Genomic DNA, 15,252 nt, shown 5'->3' on the forward strand with positions numbered 1-15,252 from the left:
GCAACAGTGGGCCAAGCAGCGCTCCAGTCTTTGTTCCACTGAGAGCTTGCCCACCACAATGGTAAGTGGCTTATTAATCGCCCGTGAGGGACTGCACAAGAAGGCCAACAATGAAAACAGAGTTGCATTTATTTGTAACTGTTGTTCATTGAGGTCTTTTGTGCAGACACGCAAACCTTCCCTCCTGCCCCGCGAGGTTCTCTTTGACACTTTGAAGAGGCCAGCGGCCCAGGAAGAACTGAGGGTAGGGGTGCTGTCTCCATGGAGGCAGGCGTTTTAGGCGGGAAATGCCCACGCATGCGCTCTACAGAGACAGTAGATTTTTAAAGCTGTAAAACTCACAATTTGGCAGGCCTGCGCAGGCACAGTTCCATGTGTGTCTGCACAGAAGACCTTAATGAACAACAGTTACAAGTAAGTGCAACTCTGTTTTCCAAGTCCAGTGGTGCAATTCTGAGCAGAATCACACCTTTTTTTGCACCCCCTCTGGGTGCCATGGGGGGCACTGTGCCAGGGTGTCTTATTAGGGGTGAGGTGCTCACCAGCATCCACCTCTGAAAGCGTTCCAGGCCTACTGGGAAATGGGGGAAGGGAGTTCAACTCACCCTGGTCCTCTTCCCTGCCCAGCAGCTGCCCCTTTTTACCTCAGAGGACAGCCAGCCACCTTCCCCCTCCTTGGCTTGGTCCCAGGTGTCTTGTGAGGCCCGAACACCCCTCCCCCCATGCAGTCCCTGGCCCAACGTGAGGCATGTGGCTCTGTGAGACTGGGGAGGGATAAGGGCATAGGTAGGTCCTGCCTCCCTTGGACTCCTCTTGCCAACCTTTGGCCACTCCTGGGTTCAAGCCATGTCCCTCTCCCAGCACAAAGATCCCTGGTCTTCTCTGGCTGCATCCAGACCTCCATGGGGCCAGGGAACTGCCAGTTGTTGGGCCACGAGGTTGGGAGTAAGTCATGTTCTTCCAGGTTGACCCATCTGCACCTTTCCTGACTTTATTTCTGACCAAGCCCATTATCAGGTTGGGGGATGGGAACTGGTGGCAAGACCTGGAAGTTGCCCACTTCAGGCTGGGAGTCCGGCCCTCGGTCTTGGGGTGCCAGGGAATTGCTGGCTGCAAGATATGTTGACACTCCATCTGTCATCGCTCTAAGTGCCCTAAGGATGAGTGCAGGCTGCCAAGGTGGCTTCAGAGTCTGAGACCGCTGCTGAGGGTTTTGAACTTGCCCAGTCGATTTAGGATTGCTTTGTATGTCTTGTGATGCTTCTAAAACCCTCTCTCTGGGAGAACTGCAAAGCTTTCTGTGTGCTGTTTTGGGGATTGACCAGGAAAGGGGCTAGTCAATATTCGTATCATCAACAACATCATTCTTTTTGTTTCCCTTATTGCCTACCTAAGAATCTCAACTTCCTTAGGGAGGCAGATGTCAAGCTATTTAATTATTGCTTGGGCACAGTTATGGGAAGAATATTACCAGATTAATATTCTAAGTGATATAAAACATGCTTATGAACACTGAAATACATATCCATTTAGAAAGTATATGTTCATCATCCATGGGCATGTCAGTATTATACTCTTAAACCAGATTAAGAGCATTTTCTCTCCCACCTAACAAGTTTAAATGCTTTGAAACATTCTCTAAACTGATCTTTGGTAGTTGAAAACTTCCTACCTTCTTGTTAATATTTTTCTGTAATCTTATTTTCAGGTACTAGGAGAGATCTGTGAACAAGGATATTCAGATGCTCTTAGATTCTTGAGAGAAAATGGTAGGTAATTTTAAATTTGAATGTGTTCATATGAATGACAAACATGATGTTAAATAGGTTGGTCTATTTTTATGCAGACAAAAAGATTTAGGAAGCCTTTGCTTGTACTTGCACATAACTCAGTTTAGAAACATGTATTGCTCTGTCCATCTCAAGCAGGGCACATGCCTTGATTGAGGGAGCTGTGCCTTTCCACTTGGTTCTTCTCACTGTCACAGCACCACAACATTTGGGAACTTTCTCTTTAGATACTCAGAGTTAGTAAATAACTCACCCCATTTCCCCTACTTGTCCTTCTCTTTCTAGAGTTTTCCGACTTTTCTTTTCTGGGGCCATATTTTTGACTTTTTGTGGTCTGTGTGTTATGTGCTGTTAAGTTGCTTCTGACTTACGGCAACCCTATGAATTAATGACTTCTGAAACATCCTACTGCTGACAGCCTTGCTCAGCTCTTGCAAAATGGAGGCCATGGCTTCCTTTATTGAGTCAATCCATCTGATATTGGATCTTTTTCTTTTCCTACTCTCTTCAGATTTTCCTAGCATTGTCTTTTCCAGTGATTCTTGTCTTCCCCCTCTGAGGCAGAGGCCATCTTGAGATAGGTGACTCCCACCCTCTATTCAGGGAGGCAGAACTAATTTGGACTTCCTGTCTTCCAGTAGGTGTCACTCTTCCCTTCAGTTTTGTTCCTGCCTCGACAGGGAGAGCAGCGTCTTAGGCTTCTGCCTCAGACAACTGAATATTGTTCCTTCTTTCTCCCTTTTAACACTAACACCTCCTTTCAGTCCATGTAGACAACACTCTTTTCACAGGTAAATGCAACCCTGCTTTTTTCATGCCTCTGCTCCCCTGAGGCAAGGGGGAAAGGAGTATCTCCATATTCTTCACAGTGCCAAAAAAGAACAGAGATTGCAGGGAGATACTAGACTTAAAATATATCAATAAGTTTATCAAACTGAAGCACCTCAGATTAGAGACGACGAGATCTATCGCAGAATCCCTGCTACGCAGGGCCTGTGGCTCAGTGGTGGGCCGCTTGCCTTGCATGCAGAGGGTCCCGAGTTTGGTTCAAGGCTTCTGCTGTTCCTGGATCTGAGAGCCGAACTAAACCAGAGGAGTATTTACTTCACATTCCAGTTCTTTCTCGGCAGAAAATATTCCTCCGTTTGTGCACATGGGGCCTCCATCTATAGTTCAGAGAACTGCCATTCAGTCACTCCATGGCACCAAGAGCCTTCACAAAGATCTTGGTCAACCCGGTTGTAATGTTAAGAGAGAAAAACATTCATGTACACTCTGAACAATTTGGATCAGGTCAAGCTCTGCATGTCTACAAGCTTACGGTTCCTGATCAACTTACAGAAAAGTTCCTTACAATCCAGTTGTCATATACGCCTGTCTGCATATCTGCCATGATAAGCAAACACACAGGTAAGACCACCGCCCATGCGTGAATACGCTGCACAATTCAGGCAGTACACAGCAAAGGTGTGTGACTGGATCAAAGGGATTAAGATCAAATTTTTCCGAGCAGGGCTGAATCCGGATTTGGTGGCAAAGGCCCTGGTACAGGACAACCCCCAAACCCTGCTGGGGTGGATCCAGCTTGCATATAAGGTGGAGAACCGAGACCAAGTGGTGAAGCTTCTGAAGATGCAGCACCAGGTGGCAACCAAGAAACCCCTTACTGAAGTGGGAGTAAGGGAGAAGAGAGCTATCAAACTACATTCCCCGGACATGGACCGAGCCATTCGCATGAAAAGGGGACTATGCCTACAATGTGGAGGAGTGGGCCACTTTGCTGCCGAATGCCTGGGAGGGCGAAAGGAGCCAGTGGAGAAGAGTCGCTTGGGAAAGAAAGTCGCAGCATCGGCTAGCAAGCCGTTCAAAAAGGATCTCCCAAGAAGAGAAGTGGCAACCGGCCTCAACGCAGCGGAGGGGCTGAGTGGCGACCCATCGGAGGAGGAGGAGGAGACTCCCACCCAACCGGCAGGAAACGCCAGTGACCTGTTGTAAGGAGGCCCCGCCGACAGATCCCGAAGGCACCAGCACCTCAAGAGGTGAGACCAAAAGGGGCCTTGCTTTACATGTCATTGACTTTAGTTAACCCCCAGAGGGGGACCCACATTCGAGTGTGGTCGTTAATTGACTCTGGATGCTCTCAGGATTTGATTGCCCCTGCACTAGTCACTGGGTTGGGGTTGAACATTTGTAAATTGGACCACCCCATTGTATTTGAACAGATGGATGGGTCCTGAATGAAAGGAGCCTCAGCTAATGTGGAGACTGAGCTTGTCCCGGTGGGGATGGGAAGTCACTGGGAAGCCAGAACTTTCATAGTAAGTGATGCCACCAAATTCCCCTTGGTGCTGGGGAAACGAGAGAGCTGTGTTTTGCTGGGGGGGAATGCCGAAATCATGTATGGAAGCAGCAGTGGGGCCCAGGCACACCCCATCTTCCCGAGACCGCCCTGTTAACTCAGTAAGAGAGAGAGCAAATTCCCCCTGAATATCAGGACTTGAGCCAAGTATTTAATGAGAAGGAAGCTGATGAACTCCCCCCCCCCCGGAAGGGCCACTAACTATGCTATAGAACTGATCCCGGGCCGAAAGCTTCCAAAAGGAAAACTATATTTGATGAGCCTAGGGGAGCGAGAGGAGTTGTGTAAGTTCATTGAGAAAAACCTGGCCCAAGGATTCATCCACCCTGCTAGTTCTCCTCATGCTGCATCTGTGTTGTAGAAATCATAGAGGTAGTATCCTACTGGTCCCAGCACCCGTGGTTCTTCGTTCTTCATAATCTGTAAACACTTTCACCACTGACCCTCCAATGTCTCCAGATATGCTCCAGCAAGGCCCGGTTTGGCAAACTGCATGGTGAGTAAGCAGGACTACTTCTCCTGTCCAGGCTATTCTCAAGAAATAATCGACACGCACGTGGCCTTAGGAGACAGTCCACTAACAGGATATATAAACTAGTGGCCAAAGTTGTGGAAACCTTTTGGAAAAAGTGTATTTTTGAGGTTTGATGGCTCATAACACCACTTTTTTTTGGAGTAATACCATAAAATTATATATCAATGGAAAGATAATTTAATCAAGAATGTAATGCAATAACTCTTATGAAGGAATTTTTTTTTAGAACAGTAGTTATAAAGAAGAAAATTGAAACACATAGAAAAAATGAGTTATACAACAATTCTCACCATGTCAGTTAATACTTAGTTGGGTAGCCTTTTGCTTTAATTACGGCCTTACAACGCCTTCCCATGCAGTGAACCAAGTTTTTTAGTTCTGCAGCTGTTATAATGTGAAACCACAATTGAGTTATTGCTTCTATTAATTGCGTTTTATTGCTGGGTTGCTTCTCACTAACCAGTTTCTTTAGTCGGCTCCACAGATTTTCGATGGGGTTAAGGTCTGGGCTATTCCCAGGCCATTCCAACAGTGGAATATGATTATCTTGAAACCCCTTTTTGCACACAGCAGCAACATGGCATGGAGCTGAATCTTGTTGAAATATAAATGCTTCATTATCCTGGAAAAGATCACGTGTGGAAGGCTTCAGTTTGGGCTCAAGTATTTCATTTATGTATTTTGGGGCATTTATATTGCCATTTATCACGCAAATTCTGTCCACACCTTTTGACGTCATACAACCCCATACCATAACACTAACTGGGTGTTTCATGGTAGGTGTAATGCAAACAGGATGCAAATCTTCTCCGATTCTTCTCACGTATTGTATGCCATCACTACCAAACAGGGAGATTTTGGTCTCATCACTCCAAATAACACTGTCCCATTGTTTCGCTGTCCAGTTAACATGGGTTTTAGCCCAGTTTAATCTTTTCAACCTTTGTTTGAGAGATAACAATGGTTTTTTTCATGGAATTCTAGCATTAAGACCAAATTCCTCCAGTCTGCGCCGAACAGTCCTTGCACTCAACTTCACATTGAATTGCGCCATTTCGTTCTGTATGATTTTCTTCTGTCACCTAGGCTCAGTCTCTCAATTCTTCTATCATCCCTTGCTTGTGTGCACCTTTTCCTGCCTTTACCAGTCTGGTTTTGTAGTGACTGAGTTGCCTTATACCTCTTCAAAAATTTAGAAATGCCACCTCTGGTTAAGTTTCCACCAATTTTTCTTCTAATTTCTTCATAACTGAAGCCTTGTTCACTTAATAGTACTATTTTACATCACTTTCTGGGTGACCAGTCAACTCTTTATGCCATTTCTTTAATTTTATTACATTTTACAAGCTCACTAAATGAAAGAACACAAAACAAACCAACCAACTTGATAGCAATCACATAACACACTGACAAATGACCTCTTCTCAGCTCCAATACATGACATCAATAGCTGAATCCTACTATGACCTGATTGGCTCATTGCCAAAACAAGATGACACCTGATTGGCTCTCTAAAGACTCATGTTCATTGGCTACATTCAAATGAAGGAAAGTTACTTCATATCAACCTAAGCAAGTTGTGCTTCCTTTTCCTGGTTATTTGGCTATAACATTTGATAGAATACAGATAATTTAACAAACATTGTTGCATTACATTCTTGATTAAATTATCTTTCCATTGATATATAATTTTATGGTATTACTCCAAAAAAAGTGGTGTTATGAGCCATCAAACCTCAAAAATGCACTTTTTCCAAAAGGTTTCCACAATTTTGGCCACTAGTATATAATGTATCATGGAAAGCCTTCACAGGAGGTGCAATAAATAAATAAAAAGGAGTTGCGGTCACGAAACCCAAGACCAGATCCATTCTATCCTTCCTACTGGTCAGACATGCACGCACTCTCAGAGCCTCAACCTTAAGATGCCAGGTCACAGTGCTGCCATGCTACTGGGGACTGTATTTACCCAGACACGCCGTATATGTAGCTCCTTCGAGTGTGATACTCTGAAGGATCCACCACAGGTTTACCAATTGCATGCAGCTCTGTCTGCTCTTACCAGTTAACCCTTCGAGTCTATCATGGAAATTCCTCTTAAGTGGCTGAGGATGAAAACCTTGTTCCTTACCGCAGTTACATCTGCAAGAAGGGTATCAGAACCAGGTGCCCTGTCAATTAGCCTGAGCTATGTGTCTTACACAAGGTCAAAGTGGTCCTGTAAACAGATCCTACCTTCATACCAAAAGTGATCTCTCCCTTCCACAGATCACAGGAATTACATCTACTATCAGTTGACCGAATACTTCTTATCCTAAAGAAGAAACGTGACATACTCTGGACGTAAGATATAGTCTAAAAGAATCATAGAAGCACACAAGTTTAAAAAAAAACACCTAGACATTCCAGTTTGGGATTACTGCTTACTCAATATGAAGTGCTGCAACCAGAGCAGCATTGCCAGACATGCTACAGTCAAAGAGGTTTGCAAAACAGCTACTTGGTCATTTGTATGTACTTTTGTTAAACATGATAAGCTGAACACTTATGACTCAGCTGATACAGCGTTTGGTAGAAGAGTATTACGACCAGATGACAATAACCCACCCAAAGAATAGGACACTGCTATGGGAGTCCCCATCTCAAGATGTCTTCCGCCTCAGAGGAGGAACGGACCATTGGATACTTACCATGAAGGGTCCTTCTCTTCTGAGGACAGGAAGACATTTTGCTGCTCCCAGAGTCATCATCAATGTCAACATTACCTCTTCCTGTTCACTATACTTCCTGTTCTTCCAGGTTAATCTGGTCTTGTTACGATCTTGCATGTAATTTTTCTTTACTTATAGTTCTAAGCTCTTTACTGCTTTTGGAGTCACTGAACTGAAGGGAAGAGTGACACCTACTGGAAGACAGGAAGTCCAAATTAGTCCTGCCTCCTTGAATAGAGGGTGGGAATCACCCATCTCAGGATGTCCTCCTGTCCTCAGAGGAGAAGGACCCTTCACAGTAAGTATCCAGTGGTCCATTCCCATTATGTGACCAATGTATGATAGCCTCAGTTTTGTCCTTTTAGCTTCTAGAGAGAATTCAGAATTGATTTGAACCCACTTGATTTGATTTACAACCTCCTTATTTGGCTTTTTGGTAGTCCATGGCATCCGTAAAATTCCCCTCCAGCACCATATTTTGAATGAATCAATTTTCTTTCTGTCAGCTTTTTTCATTGTCCTACTTTCACATCCATCCATGGTAATGGGGAATTACCATGAATTAGTATGAATTGATCTTGGAACCCAGTGACACATTATTATCCTTAAAGATCTTTTCTAGATCATTCATGGCTGCCCTTCCATGTCTCATCCTCCTTTTGATTTCTTGGTTGCAGTCTCCCTTTTGGTTGATGACTGAGCCAACAAATAGAAATTTTGTAACAATTTCAGTTTCTTCATTGTCAACTTTAAAAATTGTGCAGGTCTTCAGTATTCAGCATTTTTGTCTTTTTGTCTTTTTGATGTTCAGCTGTAATTCTGCTTTGGCGCTTTCACCTTTAACTTTCATTAGTAGTTGTTTCAAGTCTTTACTGTTTTCTGCCAGTAATGTGGTATCATCTCCATATCTCAAATTGTTAATGTTCTTTCTGCCAATTTTCACACCACCACCATCCTAAATCTAACCCAGCTTTATTTATGATATGTTCTGTATACAGGTTGAAGAGAGAGTGAAGTAATATACATCCTTGTCTGACACTTTTGCCAATAGGAAACCATTCTGTTTCCCCTTATCTTGTCCTAACAATAGCCTCTTTCCAGAGTATAGGCTGCACATCAACACAATCAGATATTGTGGCGCACTCATACTTTTTAAAATGGTTCATAGCTTTTTATGATCTACCCAGTCAAGTCTATGAACTCTATAAAACACAAACTGATTTTCTCCTGAAATTCTTTTGTACACTCCAATAACCAGTGTAAATTTGCAATATGATCTCTAGTGTCTCTTGCTTTTCTCAATCCAGCTTAAACATCCATATATGGTAAGAGTTGTTGTAGTAAAATTTTGCATATCAGTTTGCTTCTATGGAAAACTAATGCAGTGGTCCAATAGCTGCTGAAATCTTTGATGTGTCTTGTGCTCAGGATCACCTGTCATACCCCTGCAGCTGAAGCTGATGCTTTGTAGTGATTCTGTCTGTGATTCTCTCACTGGGGTGAGAAACTGAGAACGGGAAGAGGTTGTTGATTCCTGCTGTAATCTCTCCCTAGCCTGGGAACCTGCCTGGCCTTGAGAGGTCTATGAGTCCCACAGCCTGTTTTCCTGCTTTCAGAGTTGAAGACTGTTAGAAGGAGGGGAGAAGTAGGAGGAATCGTGGGAAACCTTTATCTGCATTAAGCTTGTCTGTAGTTGCCCATCCTAGCAAGGATGGCGTAAGAGCATGATACAGGCATCTTACCAATAAAGAACTTTAACTCCTAAAGTGAAGTCTTTTGAGGGTTGCGTGGCATCCTTACATGATGTATGCTTTGTGAGGAAATGGAATGTAGATTGAACATTTCTAGTCACTTGTCCATTGTTTTGTTTTCCATATTTCTCTGCATATTTTTGTTAAGGTTTTGATTGACTCAGTTTCTGTAGTTTTATTGATATCCCATCTACTCCTGGTGATATGTTTCTCCCAATTGCTTTGAGTACAGCTTTCACTTCACTTCCTAAATTGCATGTTCACCAGCATCTTCTGTGCGGTCCCACATGGACTGCACATGTACAGGCCTGCTGATTGGTAGGTTCTGTAGCTTTAAAAGTGTGAAGAGAGTCACCTTCCCCATCCAGTGTGCACACATGGCTGTTTCCTGCCCTAACAGCCCGAGTTGTGGGATAAGAGACAGCCCTACCCTGTTTCTCTTTTGCCACAGATCGGAAAGGAGCATCATAGTGAGCTTGTGGATCTAAGGCCTTTCCCAGGTAATTTCTGTGACAGATCTGTGGAAAGTAAGGAGAAAAAAGTTTGTAAGATGTATGGCTGATAAAGCCTTATTCAGTAAGTGCACATGAAGAGGCACTAAAATGATGAACACAGATGGGCATTCTCTCTATCTTCTGTGTCTTAGAGAAGGGCATAATGTTGGGGTGTGTAAGCACTGCCAGATCTTCACACCTAAGGATCGAATGGAAAGAACCACACTCATGAAAGAGCCTTTTTCATCTCCAGCAGCGAAATCTTCTGCCTTAGCAGAGCTTAAAGATCTCTTGGATACAACACAGTTGGCTGCCCCGAACCCAGGTGCCATAGAGACTTCAGATTCCATACCTCTGAGTCAGATCTGTCCAAGATCTGGATCCAGGGCCCCTTTGGACCAACATCGAGGGCTCCTTCTTCAACCCATATGCTGACTTCATCTTTGGATCCGCACCCAAAGAAATTGAGATCCCTGGAGTAGCAAGCCCCCTGCAAAGAAAGTGAAGATGAAGTCAAGGCACTCTGGCAAGCATCAGTCCTCACATCACTCGAGGAACATCATACTCGAGCTGGTATTGGAAGATGTCAAGATCACTGAAGTTCCCTGCACTCCATCAGTTCGATCTACGTCACCCTTGCTATATTCCTCGAACGAGGAGGGCAAGTGGTCCATCTTTGATCAGATCTGGATCCTTTGGGTCATAGATGCACACTTGGCAGCAGAGGGTAGGACGCAAAGCAATGGGCTAAAACTACATGCACAAAGGGTACCGGCTGGATATTAGGAAAAACTTTTTCACGGTCAGAGTAGTTCAAAAGTGGAATCAGCTGCCTAGGGAGGTGATGAGCTCCCCTTCACTGGCAGTTTTCAAGAAGAGGCTGGATGAATATTTGTCAGGGATGCTTTAGGCTGATCCTGCACTGGGCAGGGGGTTGGACTGGATGGTCTGTATGGCCCCTTCCAACTCTATGATTCTATGATTCCCAGGAATGCTGCGCCCATAGATGCCCAAATGATACCTGTAGGGTATATCTCCGTCAGCCAACACTGGCTGAGGTGACATCTATCACCTGAAATCTTTTGGATCCATTCCAGATCCAACACAGTCTCTTCATGTGGGATTCCAGCACAGTCCTCCATGATATTTAATCTTTTGGAGTCAGAGTTTGAGATGGGTGCCATCGATCAAAGCCCTTGTACCCATCAGATCTGTCCCTTAATGAGATTGTGGAGGACTGCAAGCCAGTGTCACCGAAAGATGACTTTCAGATTATATTCCAAGCAAATGCCACAGATAATGAAGTCCTCAAATAGACTTTCCTCAACAGAGCCCAAACATAAGGATAAAATTCTTCAACTTCTATATTCAGGAAACCCCTCCAACATCACTTTCCCTATAATTGAGTGATTCGTTGAGTTGATGTCTATCTCGTGCAAAAAGATAGACATCCCAGCAACCTCGCAGAAGGCCTCTATAAAATCAAGGAAGACAATTGTGCTTTCTTATTCGCAAACACCCCCCCCTTCATCACTGCATCATCACTGATAACAGAGAAAATGCAATCCAGACATTGCCACGGTATGCACTCTGCGCCAGCTGGCAAAGAGGACAAGAGGCTAGACGCATCTCTGAAGGCAGGGGCACAGAGAGCAGAGCTGGTGAGGCAGATGTAAGCTGGCAAGCTGGACAATATGAGAAGAGGCAGTCCTTCACGTATCTCAGCTGTAAGCCATTTAGGACTTTAAAAGTAATAATCAGCACTTTGAATTACGTCTGGAAACAAATTTTAAGAATCCTCCACCGTAGATATAGAATATGAAGCTGGCATAAATACAATCATTTGGATGCATGCTACTAACCCAGAAACTAACTCAGCAGCATATTTAAAGACAGCTGCATAGAGCTAAGATCACAGGCTGCCTTTTGATTGTGTGATCCAGTGCTCTGCTACAAAAAAAGTTTTGCTTAGGCATCTGAAGCCTTGTAACAAGGCACAACCCCATTACTGGCGCAGCAAGAGCCATTGGCACTGCCATGCTATTCGTTGGTTGCTAAACTCAGTAGAAAAGTATTGCAGAAGGTCACTCGTGGACTTATTTAGGATGGGACAGGAGGAACGTAGGTTATCTTTTGGCTCCCTTTTATGGCATTCTGTGACTTGACTGGAACTGTGGAAGCTACTACAAACCAACACTTATTGTCTAATGGTCTAAGTCACAGCTGATTTAGAGTGACCTTTCCAGGAAAGAGATGAGCAGAGGTGGCTTTCCACTGTCTGCCTCTGTGTGTGGCAACCCTGGCCTTCCTTGGTGGTCTCCTATCCCAGTACTAATCCGGGCCGACCCTTCTTAGCTTCCAAGATCTGATGAGACCGAGCTAGCCTGAGACATCCAGTTCAGGACACTGTCTAATAGCAAACATGAAATAATTGTACTTCTACCACAGGATGCTTGTTGAAAGAGACACACAGAATGTAAGTATTCATTTCTCATTTCTTTGCTTTGCCACTGGCTAGCTTAGAAAGAAATAAGACATTCTTAGGTTGGGGCTTGGATTTTACGTAGGTGGTCTAACCTGAATGCTGTAAATCTTTATTTTGTTTTACTGCTTTTACTTTATTTGCGTTCATATTTTGTTTTCATAGTGCCTTCACTATTTTGGAATTTAAGACATCATATCAAACTATTTTTGCTCAGGTTTACTACACGACTCAATTTCTGTCATCTTACCTTTAAAAAAGAAAGATCATGCTCAAACCCCGGGTTATACTAATAAGGCAGAAGTTGCGGAAAATCAAGGCAAAGAAAAGATGCTAAAGGAAGAAACCCTCATGGACCAATTGAAATTAGCCTCATGGCCATTGGACAAAACTATTTTTGACAATCTACCTCCTAGACTTCGTACAGGTATGGATATAAAGCAAATCTCAATGTTAATGACAGAACCGAGTTTCAGTAAAAGTTGTTGTAGCAATAACTAGTAGCTTAACAAAAGGTTGATGCAAATAACAATACAATCCAGTCAAATTTTGCAATTTTAAATCCCAGTTGATTTCAGTAGGAAATTTAAGTACATGCCAGTTATTTCCCTTTGAAACTAATGGGATTGAAAAGTGTTTGATTTTGGCTGGATAGTACAAAGGGGTTTTGTTGCTTTTGTAGCAGTTAGAAAAACAATTATTATTTATGTAATATTAGCTATAAAGAACTTAAGAGTTTTCATATCATATGAAAAAACAAAATATACACCAGCTTCTTTTAACTAATTTTCTATAATCATTTTAACTTAATAAGTAAAAGAACTGAATGCTGGTAGTGTTTTACAGATTGTCTTGTAAGAGAATTAACTGGATATAAAAGTTCAGCAGGGAAGTTTTGAACATTGTGCAAATGGTTTTAGTAAAACCACTTAGCTAAGAATTTCCATATAGTATTGTATAGTACAGAACAGTCCTGTTTGATAACACGAGGGTTACCAGATGTTACTGAAAACTATGATGCATAGGCTTGGATAGCTTTCTCTGTTTGAGAACCTGGAGAGCACAAAGACCCTAGAGATCAAACTCAGAGGAGACTGTGCAGAGCTCAACAGACCAGTGGGCTGATTTGGTATAAGGCATCTCCATGTACATACACTTGTGACAACAACAGGTGCTTCTGTCAGCTCAATAGATAAAATGTAACGGAGCAAGAGAAAAGAAGTGAAATAAGCTCTTTAGAGAGCAATTCTGTGAGGCACTCTACTCAGAAGTAAGTCTCATGATGTTCAGTGGCTCTTACTCCTAGGAACACGTCCTTAGGAATACAGCCTTATTTTTTTTTATTCTCTGTGGACAAAAGGAATGGATTGTAACTAGTACCCTTAAAACTGTAAGGGAAGTGTATTTTTGTTGACTTATGCAGTGGAGAAAATGTTAATATATAATATAGAATATCTTGGTTTGTTTGTTCTGAGTGGACTACCAAATAAACCAGTCCCCCGCCCAGACACACGCTTTTGATATTTAAAGCGCCTTTCTTTTTCTGAATGAAAATTGGAGGCCCACAGCTGTGAGAAAGTAAGACTTCCCTGCCCACAGAGGTGTCCCCCTCTGGTTTTCTGTGCAAGGCACAGCCCTGTCTGGATGGGGGCCACCTGAGAGCAGCCATTGAGGCTGCTTCTGCAGTTTTCTGTGTCTAGAGTGAATGAATAATACCAGGTTCAGACTGCAGAACGGCTTCCTTGCAGTAGAAGGTGTTGGACGTTGTTGAACTATTACCTTTTATCAGTAAGGTGTCCATATCATTTAGTTCTGCGTATCAGTCTGCATTGTGAACTTGGACAAAAGCCTGCTGAGCTTTATGATTCTAGACAGTGCTTGACCACACTTGTAGAACGCTAGAAGCCATTGGATTTATGTTCAGATGAGATTAATGACTGTGTGAATAACAGCATTACAGGAGGCTTGTGAAGAGAAATGTGGATTCTATGCTCAGCTTTCTAAATTTCTTCCAATGAGACTGATGTCCTATATGATGCTGCCATACACCCTGCCGGTTGAATCTGCATATTTTGTGGCCTTAAGGTGAGCTTTACAAGTCTGGAAGGCTGCTCTTGTTTTACCGCTCTTAATACGGTTTATTTCCTAATGCATGTGAAGGGCTTTAAGTTAATCTCAGCAAAGGACTTCCAGCTTGCCTTTTTTCTTTTTAAAAAGATGCCTCAAAGTAATCCTTACGTTTTTTAAAAGATTTCTTCATTTGAGCTTTGTTCAGTGAGTTTGCGTTGTTGTTCTGAACTGTTAAAATAAAGCAAATCAATACATTTTCTTAATACTCTCAACATTTTCTATATGAAAGAGCCCATAATGAATGTGGCAGCTAGCATAATACTGAAAGAACTGGATAAAAAAATAAACTCTCAATAATTTAGTAGACTCTCCTCTTTTCCTGCTCCTCTTAATCTGCATCCCATTTAAATCACTCGTCTTTTTCATCACCGCAGATTAGTAGACTGGTTTCCTGATATCCCCAGTGATGTGCAATGGATGCAGGGACAACTTCGTCAGATTGTAGGTTTTGTATATTCCAAAGCAAGAAAAAGGTTGCTGAACGTTCAAAGGTACATTTTGAGCTGCTATATGCATCCCGGTGGATTTTTAAAAACTTCCTTCCTGAAAGTTTTTTGTTACAATATAATATTCCTCAACGATAGTTAAGAGACTAGAAACGTGTAGATTCATGCACCAAACTGGATCCTTCCATATGGCACTCATATTTCTTCTTCCTTCTCATTGTAAAGCTAGTTAAGGTTTACTATTAAATCTGTACTAAAGTTAACAATGACAAAAGTTTGAAACTGCTCACTAAGAAATCTGAAATATTATGTCTGCACTAAAATCTTTTTCTAGTTACCAAATATTAGAGACTTCTGAAACTGGCTTTTTTTGTGTGTGTGCAAACTCTAGGGAATATTTTTTTGTTTCTTTGTGCACCTAGTTTTTTTAATAAAGATTTTATTATTTTACTTTACAGTAAACACAGTTGCAAGCTCTTTTGTATAATTCATGCCTATGAGATATCTTGGACATAGAAGGCAGTGAAATAAGCACTCTATACAATGCATAAACG

The 15,252-nt window shown here is 42.6% G+C and overlaps 1 protein-coding gene across 1 annotated transcript in view; it reads left to right on the plus strand.

The window, feature by feature from the left end:
- LOC129344269 (1-acylglycerol-3-phosphate O-acyltransferase Pnpla3-like) overlaps positions 1-15,252 on the plus strand; it is a 58,826-nt gene that overhangs the window by 38,989 nt on the left and 4,585 nt on the right. Inside the window, exons 5-8 of the mRNA XM_055000835.1 lie at positions 1,709-1,769; positions 12,340-12,549; positions 14,075-14,207; positions 14,627-14,743. Coding sequence (XP_054856810.1) covers positions 1,709-1,769; positions 12,340-12,549; positions 14,075-14,207; positions 14,627-14,743 — 521 coding nt within the window. The remainder of the gene's footprint in view (positions 1-1,708; positions 1,770-12,339; positions 12,550-14,074; positions 14,208-14,626; positions 14,744-15,252) is intronic.

The sequence above is a fragment of the Eublepharis macularius genome, chromosome 16 (genome assembly GCF_028583425.1).
Source record: "Eublepharis macularius isolate TG4126 chromosome 16, MPM_Emac_v1.0, whole genome shotgun sequence".
NCBI classification, from domain to species: Eukaryota; Metazoa; Chordata; class Lepidosauria; order Squamata; family Eublepharidae; genus Eublepharis; species Eublepharis macularius.